Raw genomic sequence first — 20,813 nt, 5'->3', positions numbered from 1 at the left:
AGAACAAAGTAGGACTACTACCTAATATAAGTAATAACGTCTAAATCGGTAAACCTAAACCGTTCGAAATAAGACATATATGGTCGGAATGAATATAACCTTTAACCTAACCCCAAACCCCGCCCCTAACTTAATCACTAATTCTTCTAATAATTTTAACCCTCGATTTTTTCACTAAACGTGATAAAGGCCAAACAATAGCGCGAAGATGAAACCAAACATTTCCAATTTTTGAAAAGACAGCCCATTTTTATTGCTCAGCTTTCTATATAACTACTTATGTACCTCTTATTGATTTTTTACACTCTTCAATATTTATTTTTTACGCCTTTGGTTAAACCTAGGTGCACAATACTTTTTGTATGTTATTTACAGTAAAGACTAGTAGAACCCTAACCCGAACTTTGTAAGTCGGTTTTAAAAATACCTTTGGCCGTATCGAAGCTGAACCGGAACATTTAAATTTCTACAAACCGGAACTTGGTCGGATTTCGAAAAAATCCTAAACCAGAAGTCCGATCTGAACCTAAATCGGTTAAAGTCAAACGGTTCAACTCCCTGTTTTTGACGCTTTTATCCATAGTTGCCATTCTAGATTATTTTAATCTAGATTTAGATGTTTTGGTTTGAATCTAGATGTAGGATAATACAATCTAAATGTTAGATGTTTTTTTAGATTATTATAAAAAAATATTCTACAATCTAAATTAGTGACAGATTCGCTATCGACTATAAATATTTCAGTAATTTTAAAAGTTTAAAATTTTTTCGATTGAAAAATAAATAATGAGGTATAAAATCAAAAATTTCAGTAACTGGTCATGTTCAGTAAAATGTTTTATAAAACAGAAAATCTTAGTTCTAAAGCTTCGAGCAAGACCCTTTATACACTTTATACGGCATTAAGCTTTAAATGTTGATGTTTTTTGTCCAAAAGTATTGAATATTTTCAAAAATCCCTTTTAAATTATTTCTTTCTAAAAAATGTAGATGTTTTTAGATTAAATTTTTTGTATTTCTAGATGTTTACCGTAAGAAAAAATGGCAACTATGCTTTTATCAAAAGCTTGGTAATCATTTCGAACCCTGCAGCTAGCTTTATTTATAGTGAAAGAGAGCAGTCAAGCGAAAAAGATTTACCGCAACACTACTTTCAATGCTGAAGTCTCTATAAACGAGCGCTCTTTTATCTTACTTCCATTCCCATGGTTTGACTGCCGCAAGGCTTTAGTCTATGCTTTGGTAGTAGAGTATACTAATGTGGTTATTCAACAGTAAGTTGAACCTACTTCTGTATTCAATTGGTTGGCCTAAATTTTTTATTGGACTAATCAGGTTATTCATATTAGTTTTGCAGGAAATTATCACTACTGTTATATACATTATGTATGCTTAAATTCATGTTCCGGTTAGACTTTTAAGAGTTTTATGAACAATGCTATAGAATGTAATTTTACATAAAAGAGAAAGACCTAAAATGACAGACGTAGCTCATGGACTGAGGCAGCATAAGGTATCTCAGTCAAATAAGAAAAGGCGAACTTCAATTTCATTCAAAAGAAGAACCAGTAAAGATATAACAAATTCTAAAAGGTAAAGGAAAGAAAACATAGAAAAGATGGAAAATATTTAGAAATAACAAATTATTGTATCAGTAAAAAAGGAAATTTAAAGAACAATAAATATGTAATATGAAATATTTCATAAAATGTCGGCCTTTGTGTATTGCTTTCAAATCCACACTGCAGTAATAGATGAAATTATTGTTTCATTAAATATTTGGAGAATTCCTCCGAAGTATTCCACTCAATTAAAATATGAAATAAAGTCAAACAAATTTTCTTAAAATAAAACTTTACAGATTATAGCTAAAATACTAAATGAATCTATAGCTATTTTACTCTCTGTTGTTCAAAATTGTCCTAATAAAAGGGTGTAAAAACACTGCAGCAAACAGTATAAACAAAGTTTAGAATTTGAAAAAGTTAAAAACTTTTCGATGTTGAAGAGTCAATTGTAGTCCTCTGTGGAAAGCATAAAAAGGCACTTGATTTACAGACTAGATCTGCACCAGGTTGGAAAGTAAGGATAAATCTTCCGCGCAGTTTCCCGCTTAGCCACGGTCATAGCTGCGTATTTCATGTAAAATCAACGCAAAATGCGCTCAGCCGCGAAAAATCGTTTAAACGCGCAACATTTTTGTCGCGCCAACGATTTTCAGTATAGTACTCCATTTTCAGCCGTGCAAATTTTAAAAATAACGTTATTACAGCCATGCAAATTTGGGCGGAAATGTTATTACAGCCGCGCAATTTCAAGCTGCAAAATCGTCTCCCCCGCACTGGGAACTGCATCAGCTAAAAAAATATTGCTAAGTTCTTGTTTCATCAATAAGCAGTACATTATTTTAACTTTGGTTTACCCAGGCACTCGTTTACCTGTAATCTTTTTTTCTGCCTTACCTCCCAGAGATGGTTGTAATTTGTTATTTTAAATGTAAAAATTCAACTAAAAATGATGTGAAGAATTTCAACCATACATCAATTGTGGTCTATCTTTTTGAATAAAATCAAATTTGGTGACACCTGGCTGTAATTAATATGTTTATTTAATTTTTGCAATGGTATTTTCTAATTAAAAAAAATATATGAATGAGGCTCAAAATGTTATCTTGTTTCTGCTGTTTAAACTAGCTGAATTAGTTGTTAGGTATTTAAATATGCCTTACTACTACTCAAAGAAAACTGTTAGACGGACTGTTCCGGCATCGCCAACTGGTTACTCTTCTTATGGTAATAAGACTAGAGTTTCTCAGTATGGTGGCAGTGGTGGCGATAACACTGGTTACAATAGAAAAAATGGTGTAAGCAATGATAACGCAAAACCTGCTGGTACCCTTAAAAGGTAAGTAACTGCTACTACAACTGGTATTTATGAAGTATGCAAGAAAACTGAAAGTACTTTAAGACATTGTCTGTATAAAATTCTTAATTGAAATTTAGATACCAATGCTCCATCAAGAATAAGTCTGTTCCTGTGGAAGTCAGCGACAAATCATTTGATGAAATATTGAGCGAGTGCCTAAAGAAAGGAGTTTTGTTTGAAGACCCAGAGTTTCCTGCCAATGATGAGGCATTGTTTTTTAGTCAAAGGCCAAAAATGAACTTTCAGTGGAAACGTCCTCATGTATGTATGGGCACCAGGTTAAATTTAAATGGAAAATAACACCTGATATGTTTGGCTTTATAGGATTTGATAATTCCATTGGTTTATATTTAATTTTTTATACTAATAGGAAATCACTAATGATCCTCAACTCTTTGTTGGTGGAGCCAGCAGATTTGACATCATGCAGGGAGAGTTAGGTAATTATTGTGTTTATAGTGCTTAGTTTGACAGTTTGACCCAGTTTTTATTGTATTACTTAGTGCAATTTTTTTAGGCGATTGTTGGTTGCTTGCTGCCATTGCCTCATTGTCTCTTAACAACGACTTGCTTTACCGAATTATTCCCCCTGATCAGAGTTTTGATAAAGGAAAATATGCTGGTATATTTCACTTTCAATTTTGGCAGGTACAATATTTACATGTTATATATGTTTACAAAATTACCGATATACACAGTATATTATTATAGTAGCTCTCATTATTGAACCATTTTTTGATTTATGAAAAGCTGGAAAATATATATTTTTTAAATGTTAAAACATTCTTTTTAAACCCTACACTAGTTTAGTCTAATGTCGAATTTGTTAATTTATTTATATAACACTTCTTTTATCTTTTTATTAAACCAATATTGTAATAAAATGTTCTATTGAAATATCAGTATGGAGAATGGATGGATGTTGTAGTTGATGATTTATTACCAACCTACAATGGCCGGCTTATTTATTTACATTCTGCTGATAAAAACGAGTTTTGGAGTGCATTGCTGGAAAAAGCCTATGCAAAGTAAGAAAGTTTATATCTTTGAAACCTATTTAAACAGTTTAAAAAATAAATTTACCCTTTTCATGAAAATCCCTAACCTAATTTTGTTCAATTTTTTTGCCTTTTTTGGAATTATTTTACTATTCTCTGATAGGTTAAATGGTTCCTATGAAGCTCTCAAAGGAGGTAGCACCACTGAAGCTATGGAGGACTTTACTGGTGGAGTGACCGAAACTTTCATTCTTGCTGAAAGGCCAAAGAATCTTTTTAATGTTATGTTGAAGTCTTTGAAAAAGGGAGCACTGATGGGTTGTGCAGTTGAAGTAGGTTTAAATAGTTACATCTTGTGTTTTTTTAATAACATGCAAACGTTTAATACCACCTAGCTAACAGATATTTTATATCAATTTAGTTTAACCCTGGTGGCAATTTTAGTATGTTTATTAGCAAACTCACTTCCAATAGAAAAATTATCCACTATTTCCAGGTTTCCAATCAGCAGATTTGTTAAATTATTTATGATGGATGTAGGTAATTATTTTTATTCCCACCAAAAGCGTATCTGGGTGTTCTTATAATAAGTATGCTTTCCTTATGTAAAAAGCAACAATAGTCAGTTAAAAATCCAACATACTTTCATAGATTATCATAATCTATATATGGGGCAGCTTGATTTTCCCATAGGGTTTGGCAGCAACTGTTTCACTGATTGGCAGGTCCCTTGTGGTATGGTTTGGTTGAACCGATTTAGGTGGTCAACCAGGTTTCTTTGATTGATGCCACTTCAGTATTTACGTTTCATCATAGTAGATCGTACAAACAAATTTAATTTTTCAAATAGATATAAGTAATCTACAACCCATATAAATTTTTGATCACAGTTTATATTCGTAAGTGTCATTTAATTATTTGTTTTTTTAACTAGACAAAAAGTGCTTCACAACGAGAGGCAAAACTGCCCAATGGACTGCTAATGGGGCATGCATACAGCGTCACTGGTGTAGATACAGTAAGCATGATTTTGTGTTAAAAATAATGATAAACCTAACTTGTATGCAAACCTGATTGAACGTTAAGGCAAAGCTTTTTAGGCCACTCCTTTGTTTAAATAACTCAAACATTTACTAAGTTAGACAGTGCCACTTAGGGCTGGATAATCAATATATCCACTTTCTGGACAGTAGTTTCAAGGCCCTCTAATTGTGTTTTAAAAGTGCAGTTGTCCATAGACAAATTCGAATCATTTGATTTTTGATAAATATTTTTGTTTATTTCATAGAAATAACAACTACTCAATTTCTTAATGTGATTAAGAGATTTGTGCCCAAAGTTGTTTAAATCTTAAACTAAACTGGCCTTTACTCTTTATGATGTATGGTATCTGACCTTTGTTTGTTTATGTGTTTGCCTATGACAAAACACAAGATTAATTTAAGTTGTATGCCCCAAAGAAATGATACTCTTGTTCTAGATTCGTACAGGAGAAAAACTTGTACGAGTGCGAAACCCATGGGGCCAAGTGGAGTGGAACGGAGCATGGAGCGACAGGTAAATGTAGAACACCCACATACTGTATATGTTTACACTTGTTAAGACACTCATAGGTAGGAAGTAGGAAAGTTTATTTGACATTGACGCAACTTTGCCACCCTTTACTTTTCCCCATTGCATTGTATTTCGGGAATAGCGACGATATTGTAATAAATTAATAACAATTGTAAACTTAAATTACAGTTGTTCATGATATACTTTTTTTTACTTCGAAGAAAAGCCTACTACTTTTTAGGCTGTTGTGAAATAAAATTCTGATCAGGATTTTACACTTGGGCGTTGCTGTGCAAACAAATTTAACGCATCTGTAGACTGACTAAGAATGGTAATAATTCAATTTTCGTACTCCGCTGTTGTATTGAAATCGAAATAAAATATTGGAACAACCGCCAGACTATTGAACTATAAGACTGCGTCAAGCTAACATGAGCACAGAGTGCATATAAAATAAATTCACCTCGAAAGGAATTTCGGTCGTATTAATCACGCTTGGTCTGCTGCTAATGTATTTACAGGTCGTCCAAGTGGGATAGCGTGCCTGGTGAAAAGCAACGTCTCGCTGTCGAATTCAGTGACGATGGAGAATTCTGGTTGGTATTTAATTTTTTTGCTGTTACCACATAGTTTAAGTTGGCCTAATGGCGGTGCTCGAAAATTTTTAAAGCTGTTTTTTTGTTCTTCTTTTGTTGTAAGAAAGCCACAGAAGGCGTTAGTGTGAATAATTTTTAATTATTGATTTCGTAATGTGATTTGAAGGTAGTCATGGGTTGTTTGAAAGTGTTGGTAATTGTTTTTTTGTAATCCCGACACTTTTTCTGGAAACATTTCACCTAACAGTTTCCTTGTTTTGTAAACCCCAGCATACCCGCTATGTATGATTATGACTGTAGCTTGATAAAGACTAGCATAACGCCTTGCATATTCCCGAAAATTTATTTAAACTTTGTAACACAAAGCCTTGTCTATTTACAAAAACACCAAAAAATAAACTAAACCTTTGTTATCATATATACATTATATTTCTGTTCTGATTGGAAATAAAACTTTAAACCAATAAACAGTTGCCAGCTTTCAATATAGCGTTCCCTACCTAAGGAAATTATTTCACGAAATATAAATTGCTGAAGCTATTGTCTGTAATCTTCAAAACCTTTGTTACTTAAGAACAACAATAAGTTGAAATGCATTGTAATTCGCAAATAAATGTAATTTTGCATTGCCACATCGGTAATATCAAGTAATAAAGGAGTTTGAATAGAGATTTGGATTACCTAAAATTGAAACTATTGAGATAATGTTGTGTGATCACCAACAACTACTCCTTTTTGATAGGCAGGTACAACACATTCCTTAGCCACGTTTTATATTTGCTTAGTCTTGTTTGGATTCTTGAACGCACCCTAAATCCTCAAATTTGAACTATACCCAGAGCCGGATTTACCAATAGGCTAGGCAGGCTGAAGCCTAGGGCCTCAACGTCCAGGGGCCTCGAAATTCGGGTTCAAGTTTGTAATTTTTTTAAAAACGACAAATTTAAACCCTACCTAAAGTATGTATATATATCAAACTTTTCAGAGAAGAAAATTCTGTACACAACTGGTTTCAACCACGTTGTGAACAGTCATTATTACGGCTTTGCATCATAATAAAGGCAATTATTACGCGCATTCTGCTGGAAGCTTCTAAGTTAAAGTACCGTAGTCAGTCTTCTCTGCAAAAAAAAGTATCGGTAGTTGACATGTTGCTGAAATAACTAATAGACATTGTGTTGCTTACTGTTAATGTGGTAAATTAGACGTTTTATCAACTGAAATTTACTAATGTTATCGACTTATCTTATTATTAGACGTCTTGGTATTGCTAAACTGCGTTTAGTTTAAGGGTCGGCAACCTACGGCCCGCCAATGTAATTCATCCGGCCCGCTGCCGATTTGACAAACTAGACACGAGTCAATTTAAAATACTTTTTTACTACGCAATTGCCAAAAATTTTCTTTATTTGGTTTGTTTTATTATTTTCGGCAAGGTGATAAAAACTTGCAAGAAATTGAAAAGAAATGTCGGTATACCAAAAAAAATCGCGCTCGCTTCGCTCGCCACGAACGACCGGACTTATAAAGGTTAAAAAATACTTTCGAACTAGATTAACCAATAGAGTTATGGCGTATCTTCAAAGTAGTTTTATTTCACTTTTTATTATAGTATGGATGACGACGTGTTGACTCGCATTTTAAACAAAACAAACGCTTTTTTCGAGCTCTGCACCAACAGTTTACTGCCTAAATCCGAGGCCCGTGTGATTAAGAGTTGTTCTAACAGTTTAATAACACAATTCTTCATTACCCCTACGTGCAGCCCACAGAGACCTTTCTGAGTATGGTTTGGGCCCGCGACTAGAAAAAGATTGCCGACCCTGAGCTCAAAAATAGGGAGGGGCTTCACAAATGGAATAGCCTAGGGGTTTGATTTTCCCCATCCCTAGCTTTAATAGTCGGACTAATTTCGATAAGCCCTCCTGAAAACGCCCGATGTATTTTGTTCGTTTTTGCACTGTCAAAATTCTGCCTATAATGGTTTACATTACTCTACGTCATTTGTAGTATGGCAAGTTGCCGGCGGCTACATTACAGTTCCAACTCATAAGCTCTTTCGACGCACTGGAAGCTTTAGCGTGTTTAATGATCGAAGTACGCGGAAACCATTCGCTAAACTAAAACGAACGAAAATGTAAGCGGCAACATTCACTCGTTGTTTTATGACTCATGTGGCAGAAACAACCCAATCAAAATTTAACAAACCATTTAACCAGTTTCTTGTATCTTGCGCTACCTAGCATGTTTAAAGTTATCTCTAAAGTTATCCATCTATGTTGCACTGAATATGTGAATAATGGAAATCACCTTGATCCTTGCAAGAAAAATGTCGACTTTAATTCCTGATCAGTAACAGCAAAATACTGTAACAAAGCTAGTATTTCAGGTAAAACACAATAAACAGACGAATGGCATTCATTCGAATTAAGATATACTGACGATGCCTTGATTGGCGAAATATATATAAATCTTTTAAGATCTGTTTATTGTGTCTGACCTGAATTACTAGCTTTGCTAGAGTATTTTGCTGGAGTTATCCATCTATATACACATTCCTTAAATTTGTAGGATGTCTTTTGATGATTTTTGTCGGAACTACACGAAGCTTGAGATTTGTAATTTGGGTCCTGATGCTCTCGAAGATGACGACGTTAGTACGCAGTGGATTACGTCATTGCACGAGGGTCGTTGGGTCAGAGGTTGCACTGCAGGAGGGTGTCGAAACTTTCCCGGTATGTTTTAAACAACTGGAGTATGTATATATATTAAGTTATATTTCCTCCGAATGTTCTGCATTGCTGATTTCTTTACTAGTAGTATGCAAAGTTTGTTACCTTCGGTTAATGAAATTTTCGTCCCTTTCGACTGACTTTACATTCAGGCATGTGTGACGTGAAGGCGGAAGGGAGATTAACATTGAAATTTTTACAAGCAAATCCCTAACCTACCTGGTTTAGATGGACAGTTTGTCAAATCATAAGTTTTGCTATTTGTTTCACAAAAATAACCAAGTTTTCATTGCGCTAATCCCGTTTTGCATCAGCACTACCCTCCTAGTACATTGTATTGCTGCTTTCGTTCCACGTACTTTGTAAAGTAAAGTCAATTACCTCCGGTTGACGGTATTTGTGTTCATCGGCATCGACTGACTTTACATTCATCACGTGTGATATAGGAAGGAAAGGAGATTAACATTTAAAGTTTTACAACCAAATCCCTGACCTTCTTTGAATAAAATCGATAAATATTTTGATCTAAAGCAGAATATAACCTTACTTTTTGAAAACGTTTATGTATAGCCAAATATCTCTTATAATAAGTGGCAAAGTTTGCGCCGGACGAGTGTCGACGGCAGGAATGCACAATAAGACCCAAAAAGCAACAATACCTAAATCCGAAAAATCTATTAAACCATAGTATTTAGACCAGTGGTCGGCAAACTTTTTTCGTCGCGGCCCAAAGTACTCTTTTCCGAGGTATTGAAGGCCCACTATATAAAACCACTACGAAAACAGCGTCAGTATATGTGTTTTAAGTTGGAGGCATTAGAATGATGTCACAAACTTAGAAACACTTGTTTTTCTCGAACGAACTCGTGCGCAAAATGAGCGGTTATTAAAATAACAAAAAATAAATAAAAATTGGGTAAATTAGTTCTAAATTGACGAAATTTCAATTTTTCCAAAGGATACGTGACGCATATGGCACATAAATAGATTCGAATATTGCTCGAAATTACGGCATTTATAGAATACTTTAACAGAAATGGGACTTTACAGAAATTGTAGAATATCGCTTCTGGGCTTAATAAAATGAAGTATAAAACCTAAAGTACATAAAGTCCTTATATTGGTCGCCACAAGTAACGTCATAGATCAAGTAATTTAAAAAACGTGAAAAACGTGGTGTTCTTGAACCGACCGGTGTGGTATTATGCAACTAAAAAAATATAGTTTGCCGGTAGTCTAAGTTCACACAGCGTTAGGCTGTTGACACCAAGAAAAGGTGAAATGTTACACGGTGCCTCAATGCTGAAAACCTTTCCATGCCATAATGTAAAACAAACTATAAAACAAAAAATATAGGCGCGAAGCGCGAAAAAATTTGTGTTTAGATTTATAGTTAAAGTTGGCAAAAAGTATAGTTTGACAGGCACTCTCAGGGTCACATTTGGCAAGTGGCCCTGAACCCCGCTGAGACCATATAAAATTCTTAGCCACACCAACTTTTAAAATACAGTCCAATGAATGTACGACTAACACGCGGCCCACAACTACATGATAACAATGAACCATTCAAAAGTAACATGCGGTCCACTAAAAATGGCTCTGCGGCCCACAGTTTGCCGACCACTGATTTAGACCAACGACATAATATAAAGGCCTGATTCTGACCATTTAGGTCGTATTGACGACGGGTTTAGGACTTATTCCTATTTAAACAGTACTACGACTTAAAATTACGTATTGGTTCTATTTTGATTTTATTACAACCTGTGTTTTATTAGCAAAACACACAACATTACAATTTGGTTTGATGTTAAATACACCAATATTTATTTTAATTATCGGACATAACATGCGGATACAGCAAGCTTACACAATGCTGCTACCACGCGAATTAGTGATTAAATGCCAGTGGTCACAACGTGTTCGCGCCTTTTCTTTAGTGACCTATTTCAGACACAAAACACAAAATTGCTTTTTAGGTCATATTTTAATTTTTTATTTTATACTGTTTTAACCAAATTCAAAAGATTATGACTATTTACGGAGGCAAATAATTAGATTCTCTAGAGCCAGGCAGATAAGTGCGATAGGTAAACACGCCACTCCATTAATGCCGCTTTCACACAGGCTGTAAGGTGTTACTATGATTGTGGGTAAGCATCAAGTTAACCGACTTTACACACTCTTAGCGTCAAACAGAATAGGAACGACCAGCGCTTTGGCTTTTTACAGTAGGCGTGATACCTTTTTGATTACCGCGTCAAATCTAAAAACACATCACATGATTTAAAAATTTTATTCAGTGACGCGTACTGCAAACGTTTAGGCAAGTAAAATGTTATGTCCTTTAAAAGAAATATTTTCGCACTATTTATACCTCTGACGAAGATCTTGCGCTATCCCTAACATTATTTTTTGGTAATATGTTGATTGCCACAATTATTTTTCATAATCATGGAATAAAACACGAGGCTGGCATTTTAACATGTTACAACGTAATGTGCTGTTAAGAGCGCACAGCATGATGGATTGTTTCTTTTTGTTTAATAAGACAAAACTCCGGTAAACTTTGTACATTATCGTGGTTACTTTTTGTAGATGTAAATTACATCTTTACATCATGTAATTAATATCCATCGCCGTTCCAATTACGTTAGTCCTTTGCCAGTTATAATTAATCTGTTATATACTCTATTTAACCTGGGCAATGCCGGGTATTTCTTCATCATTTCTTATTGCCCACATATAATTGCATGGCATTACTTTTAAAAAAAACAAGCCAAGATAACGATTTACTTGTAGTGATTCAGTCAACTGTGAAACTTGTTAGCCTGTTGATAAATATTTATCTGAAGTACCCTTCTGACCACAAAGCTGTCTGTCTCTAACATTGTTTTGTTTAAGCTTAGAATGGCGAGTTGCTGGCTGCAGCTGTTAGGTCTTATGGGACTTTTTAAGTGCTGACATTTTAGACCTTTTTTATTTTAATAACCCTTTAATAAATCGAATTCAATCGACACGCAACGCAAAACTAATAAATCGTTTCTGCATATGGCGGCTACAAATCTAGGTACAGACATATCTAATATGTTTAATTTACAACATTAAGTCAAGCTTTCTGTTAAGTAGAATATACACATATTTACTACCTATAAATATTATTATAATTCTTTTCTTGTAAACCTTCAGAAAATAAAAGGCCTTTACAGATTTTTTCTAACAATTGTAATTTCGAAACTCCCATGTTATTTATATTTTTTGCTTAACTATAATATCTTAACTAGAAATGATACTATGAGTGTTAAAATTAGCATCATATTTCATTAGTTCAATGTTGCTTTGTTTTTCTTTGTTTCAAGTCGATGTTTAAATCTCTTACATCTCTACATCTCTACATCTCTACAGCCTTTTTCCAATGTATTGCTTTTAAATAGTAAATTAACATTTGAAGTATGAGTAATTTAGGGAGGTTAACTGTGAAACAGGGACGTTAAGTTGTCTACCAATAGGATACGATTAAGAATATGTTACTAACGGCCTTTAACTAACTCAAGCAATTCTGGGTACACTAATACACGGATCTGTATTGTAGTTTCATAATGAATTGCAAAACCACCAAGGTTCAGTAGATCAACATCATTATGATTAAGCTGTTTTAATACGAGCTTGTATCATCAGTTAATAGCTGTAGTGCTACTTTCTACGTTTTTCTGTCCCCAAATTTGCAATAAGCTTTAACCAACGGTCCATTGAAAAATACTGCTGCAATCTTCTAAAACGTGACTATCACGCAGACACGTTCTGGGTGAATCCCCAGTTCCGACTTGGTTTGGAGGAGGAGGACGATGATCCGGATGACGACGAGGAAGGATGCAGTTTCATTGTGTCACTGATGCAGAAGAACAGGAGGAAACAGAAAGCGAAGGGCCAAGGACTCCTCACCATCGGTTTTGCACTGTACAAGGTAAAGTAAAGTAGTCAATCAAGCTTTGAGATAAGACTGCTTTGTTATGTTTTCATATTTTGTAATGTAAAATCAACAATTTTGATTTGACTAATAAAAAATCTTTTTTGTTAAATATCTACAGTATTTCAAAACGCTAAATATTTTTACAGCTAAAAGAGGAAGCAAAATCGGACAGCACTCTCAAGAAGGACTTCTTCCTATACAACTCCTCAACTGCAAGGTCCAAGAACTACATCAACCTGAGGGAGAACTCACAACGATTCAAGTTGCCGGCTGGACACTACGTCATTGTGCCTTCTACCTTTCAACCAAACGAGGAAGCCGATTTCGTGCTCAGGATCTACACTGAGAAAAGAGCATCGACAACGTAAGCTTTGTGTACAATTAAATGGAACTCTATTTATAGTGAACTGAAGTGCGTCGGTGTTTCAGATCTTAAGTAATGTGTGACATACAGTATTTATATTTGTCTCAGTTGAACAGCTTCGCTGGATTTGCGATATTTAAAGGAAATTTTTTATCGAATTGTCTTTCTATTTTTTTAATTATCGTGTGTAAAAAAAACACTTACCATGATACAGTTCCGTTACTACAGTCAAGTAATCAGTGTGCTGTCTTCTATCATATTTGGTTATCTGTGTTTTGCAGTGAAATAGACGAAGAAACTAAGAGGACTGACAAGGTGGTCCCCGAGCCAGAACAGGATGTGAGTAAATCATTTGCCTTTTACGTGAAATATGCTTGAACTTTTTTCGACAGTAAAAAATCATGTGGAATAAAAATGGACTACATTGCAAAGCCTTTTTCACGGTCGTAGTCTATTTTCTTTCCTTTCGTTATTTTAAACCACATGCTCGCTGCCATCACGGCCACCCTATGTTTCTTGCATTTTTGATGTATGTTGTCTTCATAGTAATAACCTATGTTACTTCTGTAACATATAGGTGAATACACTCCTTGCGTAACTGGTCCATTTGATTTTTATATATTTACAAAAAAGCTTGTTTATGCGAATTGCTTTTAAAACAATTGTAGAACTAACCTTGATTTTTGCTTCAATGTTTATAACGTTTTATCGGAAGAAAGAAGTTTGCCTTGTAATTTATAAGAAAATTTGTTGTAATTTACGGATATTTAACTGAATTGATTTTGCGGCTGCTTCGTATTTTTAATTATTTAATATGTAGATTAGTGCAGCTCCTTCGCTAACCAATCGAAATAATAACTTAAATCTGTTTAATGCGCCTATTATTTTGTTTTAATAAAGTTGTAAGCGCATGGTATTTACTACTAAAATGTTAAATCTTGGTTATAATATAATCAATATTAACCCTCGCATTAAACAAGAAATATAAATGTTAAGTGGTTTAAAACTTTAAAAGTGTTAATTTCGATCCGGTTTTAAAGTGGTTGCACCTGTTTAATTTGCGGATTTTGTATTGTTTTGTGTAAATTTCAATAATGGACGATTTTGTGCGAAAGCAGTTTTATTATAAATCTTAACATAATATTTTGTCCGGCTTATCTGCACAATTAGAAGATTGCTTGCTGTATACTTAATGTTGATTTTTTGTTAATTTGTTTTTGAACGCCGGTTGGCCTTTCAGAAGAAGAGGGAAAAGTCGGTACCCAAGGTATATTCTTTACTGGATTACCAGCAGTTAAACTAATTACCCCTTAGTTAACCTTAATCAGGTGTTAATGTGTTATGGTACTTTTTGCATGTGCGCGATTTGCATGTTTATCATACGTTTTTCAACATTTTTAGTTTTTTACCACCAGTAATCAGTAGTCCTGCTGAACTAAAATGCGGAAATTTAATACCGTTAAATCACAAGGCGTTGAATATATATGTAAATTTATTGGACGTTTTATTTAATTGAGTTCCTTTTTTGCCTAAATTGTAAAATTATTATCTGTTGCAAGTTATAGACCTATGGCATTCAGTCGTTCCTCTATATTCGTAATTCCAAAAAAACAATTACATAGCCAAAATAAAGTTTCGATATTAAGGCTATGTGAACACGTTTAAAAAAAAGTGAAGTTATTGCCTAGTAAAACCCAGCATAAACCAAAGATCTAATAAATATGACTCCTAGAATTACTTCGTAAAAAGAATTTTATGGAGACTCTTTTCGTTGTATTAAAATCTGTTGTTTTCTTTTAGGCCATTGCTCATCAGGCTTTATAACTGTCTTAGAAGGAACACTGATTTGCACTAAGTTTGTTTACCTATGTTGTTGCATGCAGTTGTTGCACGCTTTTACAATCTTAAGTTTAGCTTTTGCTTTTGTGTTATAATTTTTTTCTTCAATTCTTTAGGAAGATGCTGTGAGATTTTTAGTTTTTGTTTTTTAAGTTATAATATTTTATTACTTCTTACCTTACGGAACAAAATATGACAGGTATAACGCAATTTAGTTTTACAATATAAAGAACACTTATCACAGAACTGAATGATGCTGGAGTTTGTTAGGTTAATTTCATTATAATTTTTTCACATGTTAATTCCATAAATTAACGTGTGTCGCAATTACGAAAACAACATAAAATTGTATTATTTAATTGTTTGTATTTCACGACTTGACCTTATTCCTGGCCATCTCTTGTGATACACGCCTAATAATCCTTGTTGTGCATTTTATCATAGTTTCTTATTTTTGCAACGCAGGAGGAATCAACTGAAAACGACAAACGATTTAAAAAGCTGTTTGATCAACTTACTGGAGAGGTATGTATCACGATTTACAGTGTTAAGAAATGTAACAGAAACCTATACAAAACTGTGACGGACATAATATGTTATTCTAAAAAATAAATTTACCTTAAAAATTTTACTTGGAATTGTCGTCGTGTTGACCACGTATAAAAAAACATGTGGTGCAGCGTGACAAATTATTTGATTGAACTTTGCGAAAAATCAGTATCGCTTACCATTTAATTACGTCATAGGTAGTATTGCATCAATAGAGATTTTTAATACAATCCCATAGCTGAAAGTTTTATATGCAATCTTGGTGATCAAACTTAATATTTTATATCTTCGTTTATTAATTTTATAATTAGCAATTATCTGTCTGATACTGGTAGAACATAGAGGCTATCAACTAACCTCTTACACTTTTATCTAGGACGGAGAGATTGATGCATTTGAATTACAGGATATTATCAATTCTGTTATGAAAAAGAGTAAGGCATTTTCCTGTATTAAATATGTTCTCCTAAATTACCGCTGTACTACTATCTATTTGTATTTAGATTCAAAAGCGAAGCATTTCAACGGTTTTGGCATGGAAGCCTGCAGAAGCATGGTTGCATTGATGGATGTATCCTTCCTAAAATACGGCCTGTTGTGATGTTATGTTTTAGGCTACCTGGCACTTTGTAAAAAGCAACAAGGTTTCGCAAACCATGCCGGTTTTTCGACCAAAAATAACTTTTATTTAGTCATTGCATACCAATAGGATATAAAGGCTTCAAGAGCGTTTCCAAGATGGGCCATTGTCCAGGGCTCAAAAATGCATCTACGAAATAAACGCACGCAATTTAAAACATTATACCCACTTTGTAGGTGTTTTTCCTCTTTGTGCCCAATACACTTGCTTCGGCACCACTCCTCCACACATTTAGACTCCAACTATACTAATGGATCCTACCAACCCAATAAAAAACGATGACAAGGCAGTGCATAGTTGCATACGACATATGAAATAAACGTAGATTTTATGCTTTGGTGAAACAACGTTCGACGGGGTTATACTTTTTTGGTAACAACATATTACAATGAATCATAGTTATATAAAAAAATACATTTAAAAAAATACGGCTTACATCTCAAAAATTAGCAAATACCTTTATTTTTACGGTTTATCCACTCTGTGTAGTATAGTGTTTTATAACTGCATGTTTTTTCTTAACATATCGCTACCTCGAAAGGTTACCAACTCCGGTAAACTTAATTACGACGAATTCAAATCTCTTTGGGTCCGCGTCAGGAAATGGATTGTACGTAGTTTTGTTCTATATCGTTAATTCGTTTTATTGTAATGGTAACTTGGAATTTTCTAACCTTTTTTTAAAAATAGGCGGTTTAGTGTAGTAGCGAAATGCTGATGTATATGTATTGTTTTCAGAATGTATTTAAGCAATTCGACAGGGACCATAATGGGAGTTTTGATGCGTTTGAGCTCAAGGAGGCTTTGGGAGATGCAGGTACTTTTTGAATGACATGCAAGGCATTTTTTCTAGTTTGTTGCTTTAGCGTGAAGAAATTCAGTTGACCACAGATGCTTTTCGTATATTTTGGTAAAATCTCTATAGCAGCGGTCCCCCTAGGGGCGCCAATGAATTCTAAGGGGGGCGCGAGCTCGACTTCAATATTTTAACTTTTTGCAGTGATTTGAATGGTTTCGTTTGGGTTAGGCATAATTCCTACATACAAACTCTGTTTTTTGCCAACTTTAACATTAAAACTGCAAAAATTTTCGCGAATCTTCTATTTCCCTTTTAGAAAATACACGGTATCACCGCCGTATTAAATTAACTTATAGATAAACGATAAAAGCTATCGCCCTTTCGGACTATTTTTCATCCATATTTTATATATGATAACAGGCTATAGAAACAGGGGGAGTCGAACTTTTTTTGCGCGGAACTATATTGTTTTTGCAATATTGCCGTTGTATTGTGTGTCATTACATCTTTTGAAACACGATAACGCAATGTTTAATATTTGCGCTCGACATCATAACTCTTACAACTGTGGAGTAAATGCCCTCGCAACACGTTTGTCAAAATCAGCTCGATAAAATCAATGTGTCGAGCTCGCGCAATTTGTTGTGTGCCCAATGCGAAACGCCTCTTCGGTTGCAGTTTAGCCAATTCGACCAAATAAAAGACAAAATTTACTAAGTAGGTATCCGCCAAGGGTTCTTCGCAACTGATTTTTTTTATCCCAAGCATTTAGAGTAGTTTAACTTTGTTGTACTTTTTGAAGGTTACAGCTTGAGCAACCGAATCTACCAGATGCTTTGTGTTCGTTACGCCAGCAAGGATCTTACTATTAATATGGATGACTTTGTTTTGTTATCAGTCAGACTGGAAGCCATGTTCAGTAAGATAAATCGTATATGAAGAAATATTTCGTACCCTTTTTACATATACTTAACACGACCGTCAGTTTAAAATCCGGTTATTACCTCATTAGAAATTCAAATAACTTAAATGGTTCGTAGAGGAAATGTAGTTTTTCCAATGTATTATAAATATTGCGTATAATTGGCAATCTCAACTGTCACAAAAAATCCGTGGTTATGTTTATGAAACGTAGTGTGGAATTAACGTTAACATTTTTTTTGTTCGTCATTGTTTAGATTCGTTCAACCAGTTTCGTGTCTCCAGCAAAAATGCCACTGTATCCCTCGAAGACGTAAGTATCTTATTATAATAGTAATGTGATTAGTACCAGTCAACCAACATACTTTTATTTATTTTTTATCTATACAGTGGCTGGTGACGACGATGTACTCATAAAATTGGAAGGAATGATTGTATTTTTGCTGCTGCCATCGTCACATTTTTGCATGAGCGTTTCAAAATAACCCATAAGCCGAAATCTGAAAATGTGTGCTATATGCGTGGATTTAATAATTGTATCTGTCATACGACTGCTTTCGTTTAGATTTATTATGCTTGTATGTAATTAGTTTACTTGAAAATGCCACGTGCTTTATCCACAGCCGAATTCTAAAGATGCTGGTTTTATCTAGTTTTTCTTGAACTGTGAAATAGATAGGTTTAACTAAGTTAGCCATGTTAAAAATATGTTACCTACACACATTCAAGTGAAGTGTAACACTTTAAAGTATGATTCAATTATTTTTGATATGTTTATTTTGTTCTGTTTGGATGTTTTATTCTCAAACTGCTACTTACACTGATGTTTTAACGACAACATGTACTTTTAGATGTAATTATTTGTTAATATTTTTTTGTTTCAGCCCTAATCTTAGTTTTCAATACATATTTTATAATTTTATAGCAAACCGAGGTAACGTGCGAATATATTTTTTGAGCTAGCCGCAGTTTTATTTACAATATACTGCTTAATAATATTTCCAAAAATCTACTTTTGTAACATTTGTTTGTGGAGTATCTTGGAGATTTTCCGTATGAACATATGCTGTTTTGTCATTTCAGTTTTCCTCTCTCTGTAACGCTTTTTTAACCTCTAAGCTAAGACGATATCTTACGCTATATATCTCTGTAGTTCTTTACATCGCACGTTTGCTGTTGCATTATTAAAACGCCATTATATTTTACAACCACTGTCCAGATTTTTCTATATTTCTTTATTCATCAACAGCCTATAGTGCGCATAATCACTATACATCACATGTGAAACCACAGTTGTTTGCGTCGAGGTTTAGCTAATCTTGCGTCGAGGTTTAGCTAAAGGCCATGAAATTTGTTGTTGCATCTATGACTCGCGGGACTTCCTATAAGTTTCAACTGATTTCATTCGTTTTAATTTATGGGACATTATGTCGCGGATGCTAGGTAGCCAGTGTGTAACAAAAATTTTTTTTATTAAAAACATCTTTTTTTTAAAACATTTTAAAACGCATCGTTGTATAGTTAATAGATATCACTGAAACACCGGGTGGTTTTCTGATGTTATTTTCATTGATTTATCATAACAGGTGAAAGGCAAATATACTGACCTCTTCTAAAAATTATAGGCCTACTTGTACGTAAAACGAACACTACAAATCTAGACAATTAAACGTAGCCTACACGAGATATTACTATTTTATTTACCAAATGTTTTGTATGTATTTAGTGCTATTGCGTTTGGTCCAATATTAATATGACTAGCTGTCGAACCATTTATATTGCTTCGAGTAGGCTATACCGGCAACACTTACTTTAAAAAAAATCCTGTCTGGCTTCCGACGTAAATAAAAACACGGTCAGTCGGTCAAGCAGGGCAGGCATGTAAGCCTAGAGTTATACACGCTTAGTAGAAAAATGTTGTGATGACACAATATACATTTCAGCAGCATTTCAGATTGCTGAACGATCGTGCGGTAAACTGGTAGCACTTTGATTGACCGGTTTTAGTAACGCTAAAAGTGCGACTGTGTTATAGCCGTTAGCCTCGATTTAGTTTGTTAAAGTTATATTCAATAATGATGTGTATGTTAGTATTATACATACACCTTGTAAAGCAATTTAATTACGTTTTAAGAAAAACAAAACACGCAAAACTCGTTCAGAAGTTTTTAAGTACTCTCATTCTAACGCTATTGTGCGACAGAGATTCGAAAACGGGAAAAATCACTTTATAGCGTCTTGTTTGTGTGAAATCTACAAACAATTGAAAACTCAATCTTGCTCTGTCACTATCATCGACAAAACACCTTACCTACGAATCCGTAGCAACAACAAACGAAGACAAAGTTATTAATCCTTCGCGTCGGCTTTAAAGGCTTGGTAGGCATTGAAAAGATTTTTTGACACGTAATAAATCGTGTCAGCCTACTACAAAGACTGGATTACTTTCGATCGGCAAGCGCAGAGCTGACAAATTGAGGTTGCTGAATATGTATTTTTATTTATATTGTACTTATTTTATTATTTTAAACTATGAAATAAGGTTTACGTTTTTAAGAATATAATCTAGTCTACATATACAAATTATACACAGTACCGGTATTGCAAATGTCAAGTGGCCCATCGGTAGAAGTGGCTGTCAATCTCGCCTTTCCCATGGCAATGTAATATTGTTGTGAAAATGCTGTTGCTAATGAAGTATCCACTTGATTGTGTTTGCGCTATCCAGCAGTCATTGATTAACAGGACCAATGGAGTGTGTAATGCCGCTCGAGAGCCATCACTGCCCGAGTGCCCGCCCAGGTCATATTAGTTTCATTGTTGAATTTATTGTTGGCCCATCCAGGCAGCCTATTGAAACTATATATCTTAAGCCGGCATATATCTTAAGCCATTAATTTAAAGTAAGTGCCCATAAGTTGCACCC

At 34.3% G+C, this 20,813-nt stretch overlaps 1 protein-coding gene across 2 annotated transcripts; it reads left to right on the top strand.

The window, feature by feature from the left end:
* The first annotated feature begins 1,328 nt into the window (after positions 1-1,328).
* LOC146168024 (calpain-9-like) lies at positions 1,329-19,095 on the top strand. 2 transcript variants are annotated; one of them, XM_083390769.1, is made up of 22 exons: positions 1,329-2,904; positions 3,003-3,186; positions 3,296-3,365; positions 3,443-3,573; positions 3,829-3,953; positions 4,087-4,255; positions 4,858-4,941; positions 5,404-5,480; positions 5,999-6,073; positions 8,645-8,808; positions 12,600-12,769; positions 12,922-13,139; positions 13,421-13,478; positions 14,380-14,406; positions 15,444-15,503; positions 15,904-15,961; positions 16,031-16,098; positions 16,709-16,777; positions 16,906-16,984; positions 17,769-17,885; positions 18,145-18,200; positions 18,278-19,095. In XM_083390769.1, exons 1-22 carry the CDS (start codon positions 2,648-2,650, stop codon positions 18,302-18,304), a joined length of 2,343 nt encoding a protein of 780 aa, XP_083246895.1. In that variant the 5' UTR covers positions 1,329-2,647; the 3' UTR covers positions 18,305-19,095. The 2 variants fall into 2 exon arrangements, with proteins under 2 accessions (XP_083246895.1, XP_083246903.1); XM_083390777.1 differs by lacking the exon at positions 14,380-14,406 and having other exon boundaries at positions 1,331-2,904.
* Positions 19,096-20,813: the final 1,718 nt, after the last annotated feature.

Source organism: Ascidiella aspersa, chromosome 1 (genome assembly GCF_963924565.1).
Source record: "Ascidiella aspersa chromosome 1, kaAscAspe10.2, whole genome shotgun sequence".
NCBI classification, from domain to species: Eukaryota; Metazoa; Chordata; class Ascidiacea; order Phlebobranchia; family Ascidiidae; genus Ascidiella; species Ascidiella aspersa.
Note: the sequence above shows the minus strand (reverse complement) of the source record. Positions and strands in the feature narration are given on the sequence as shown.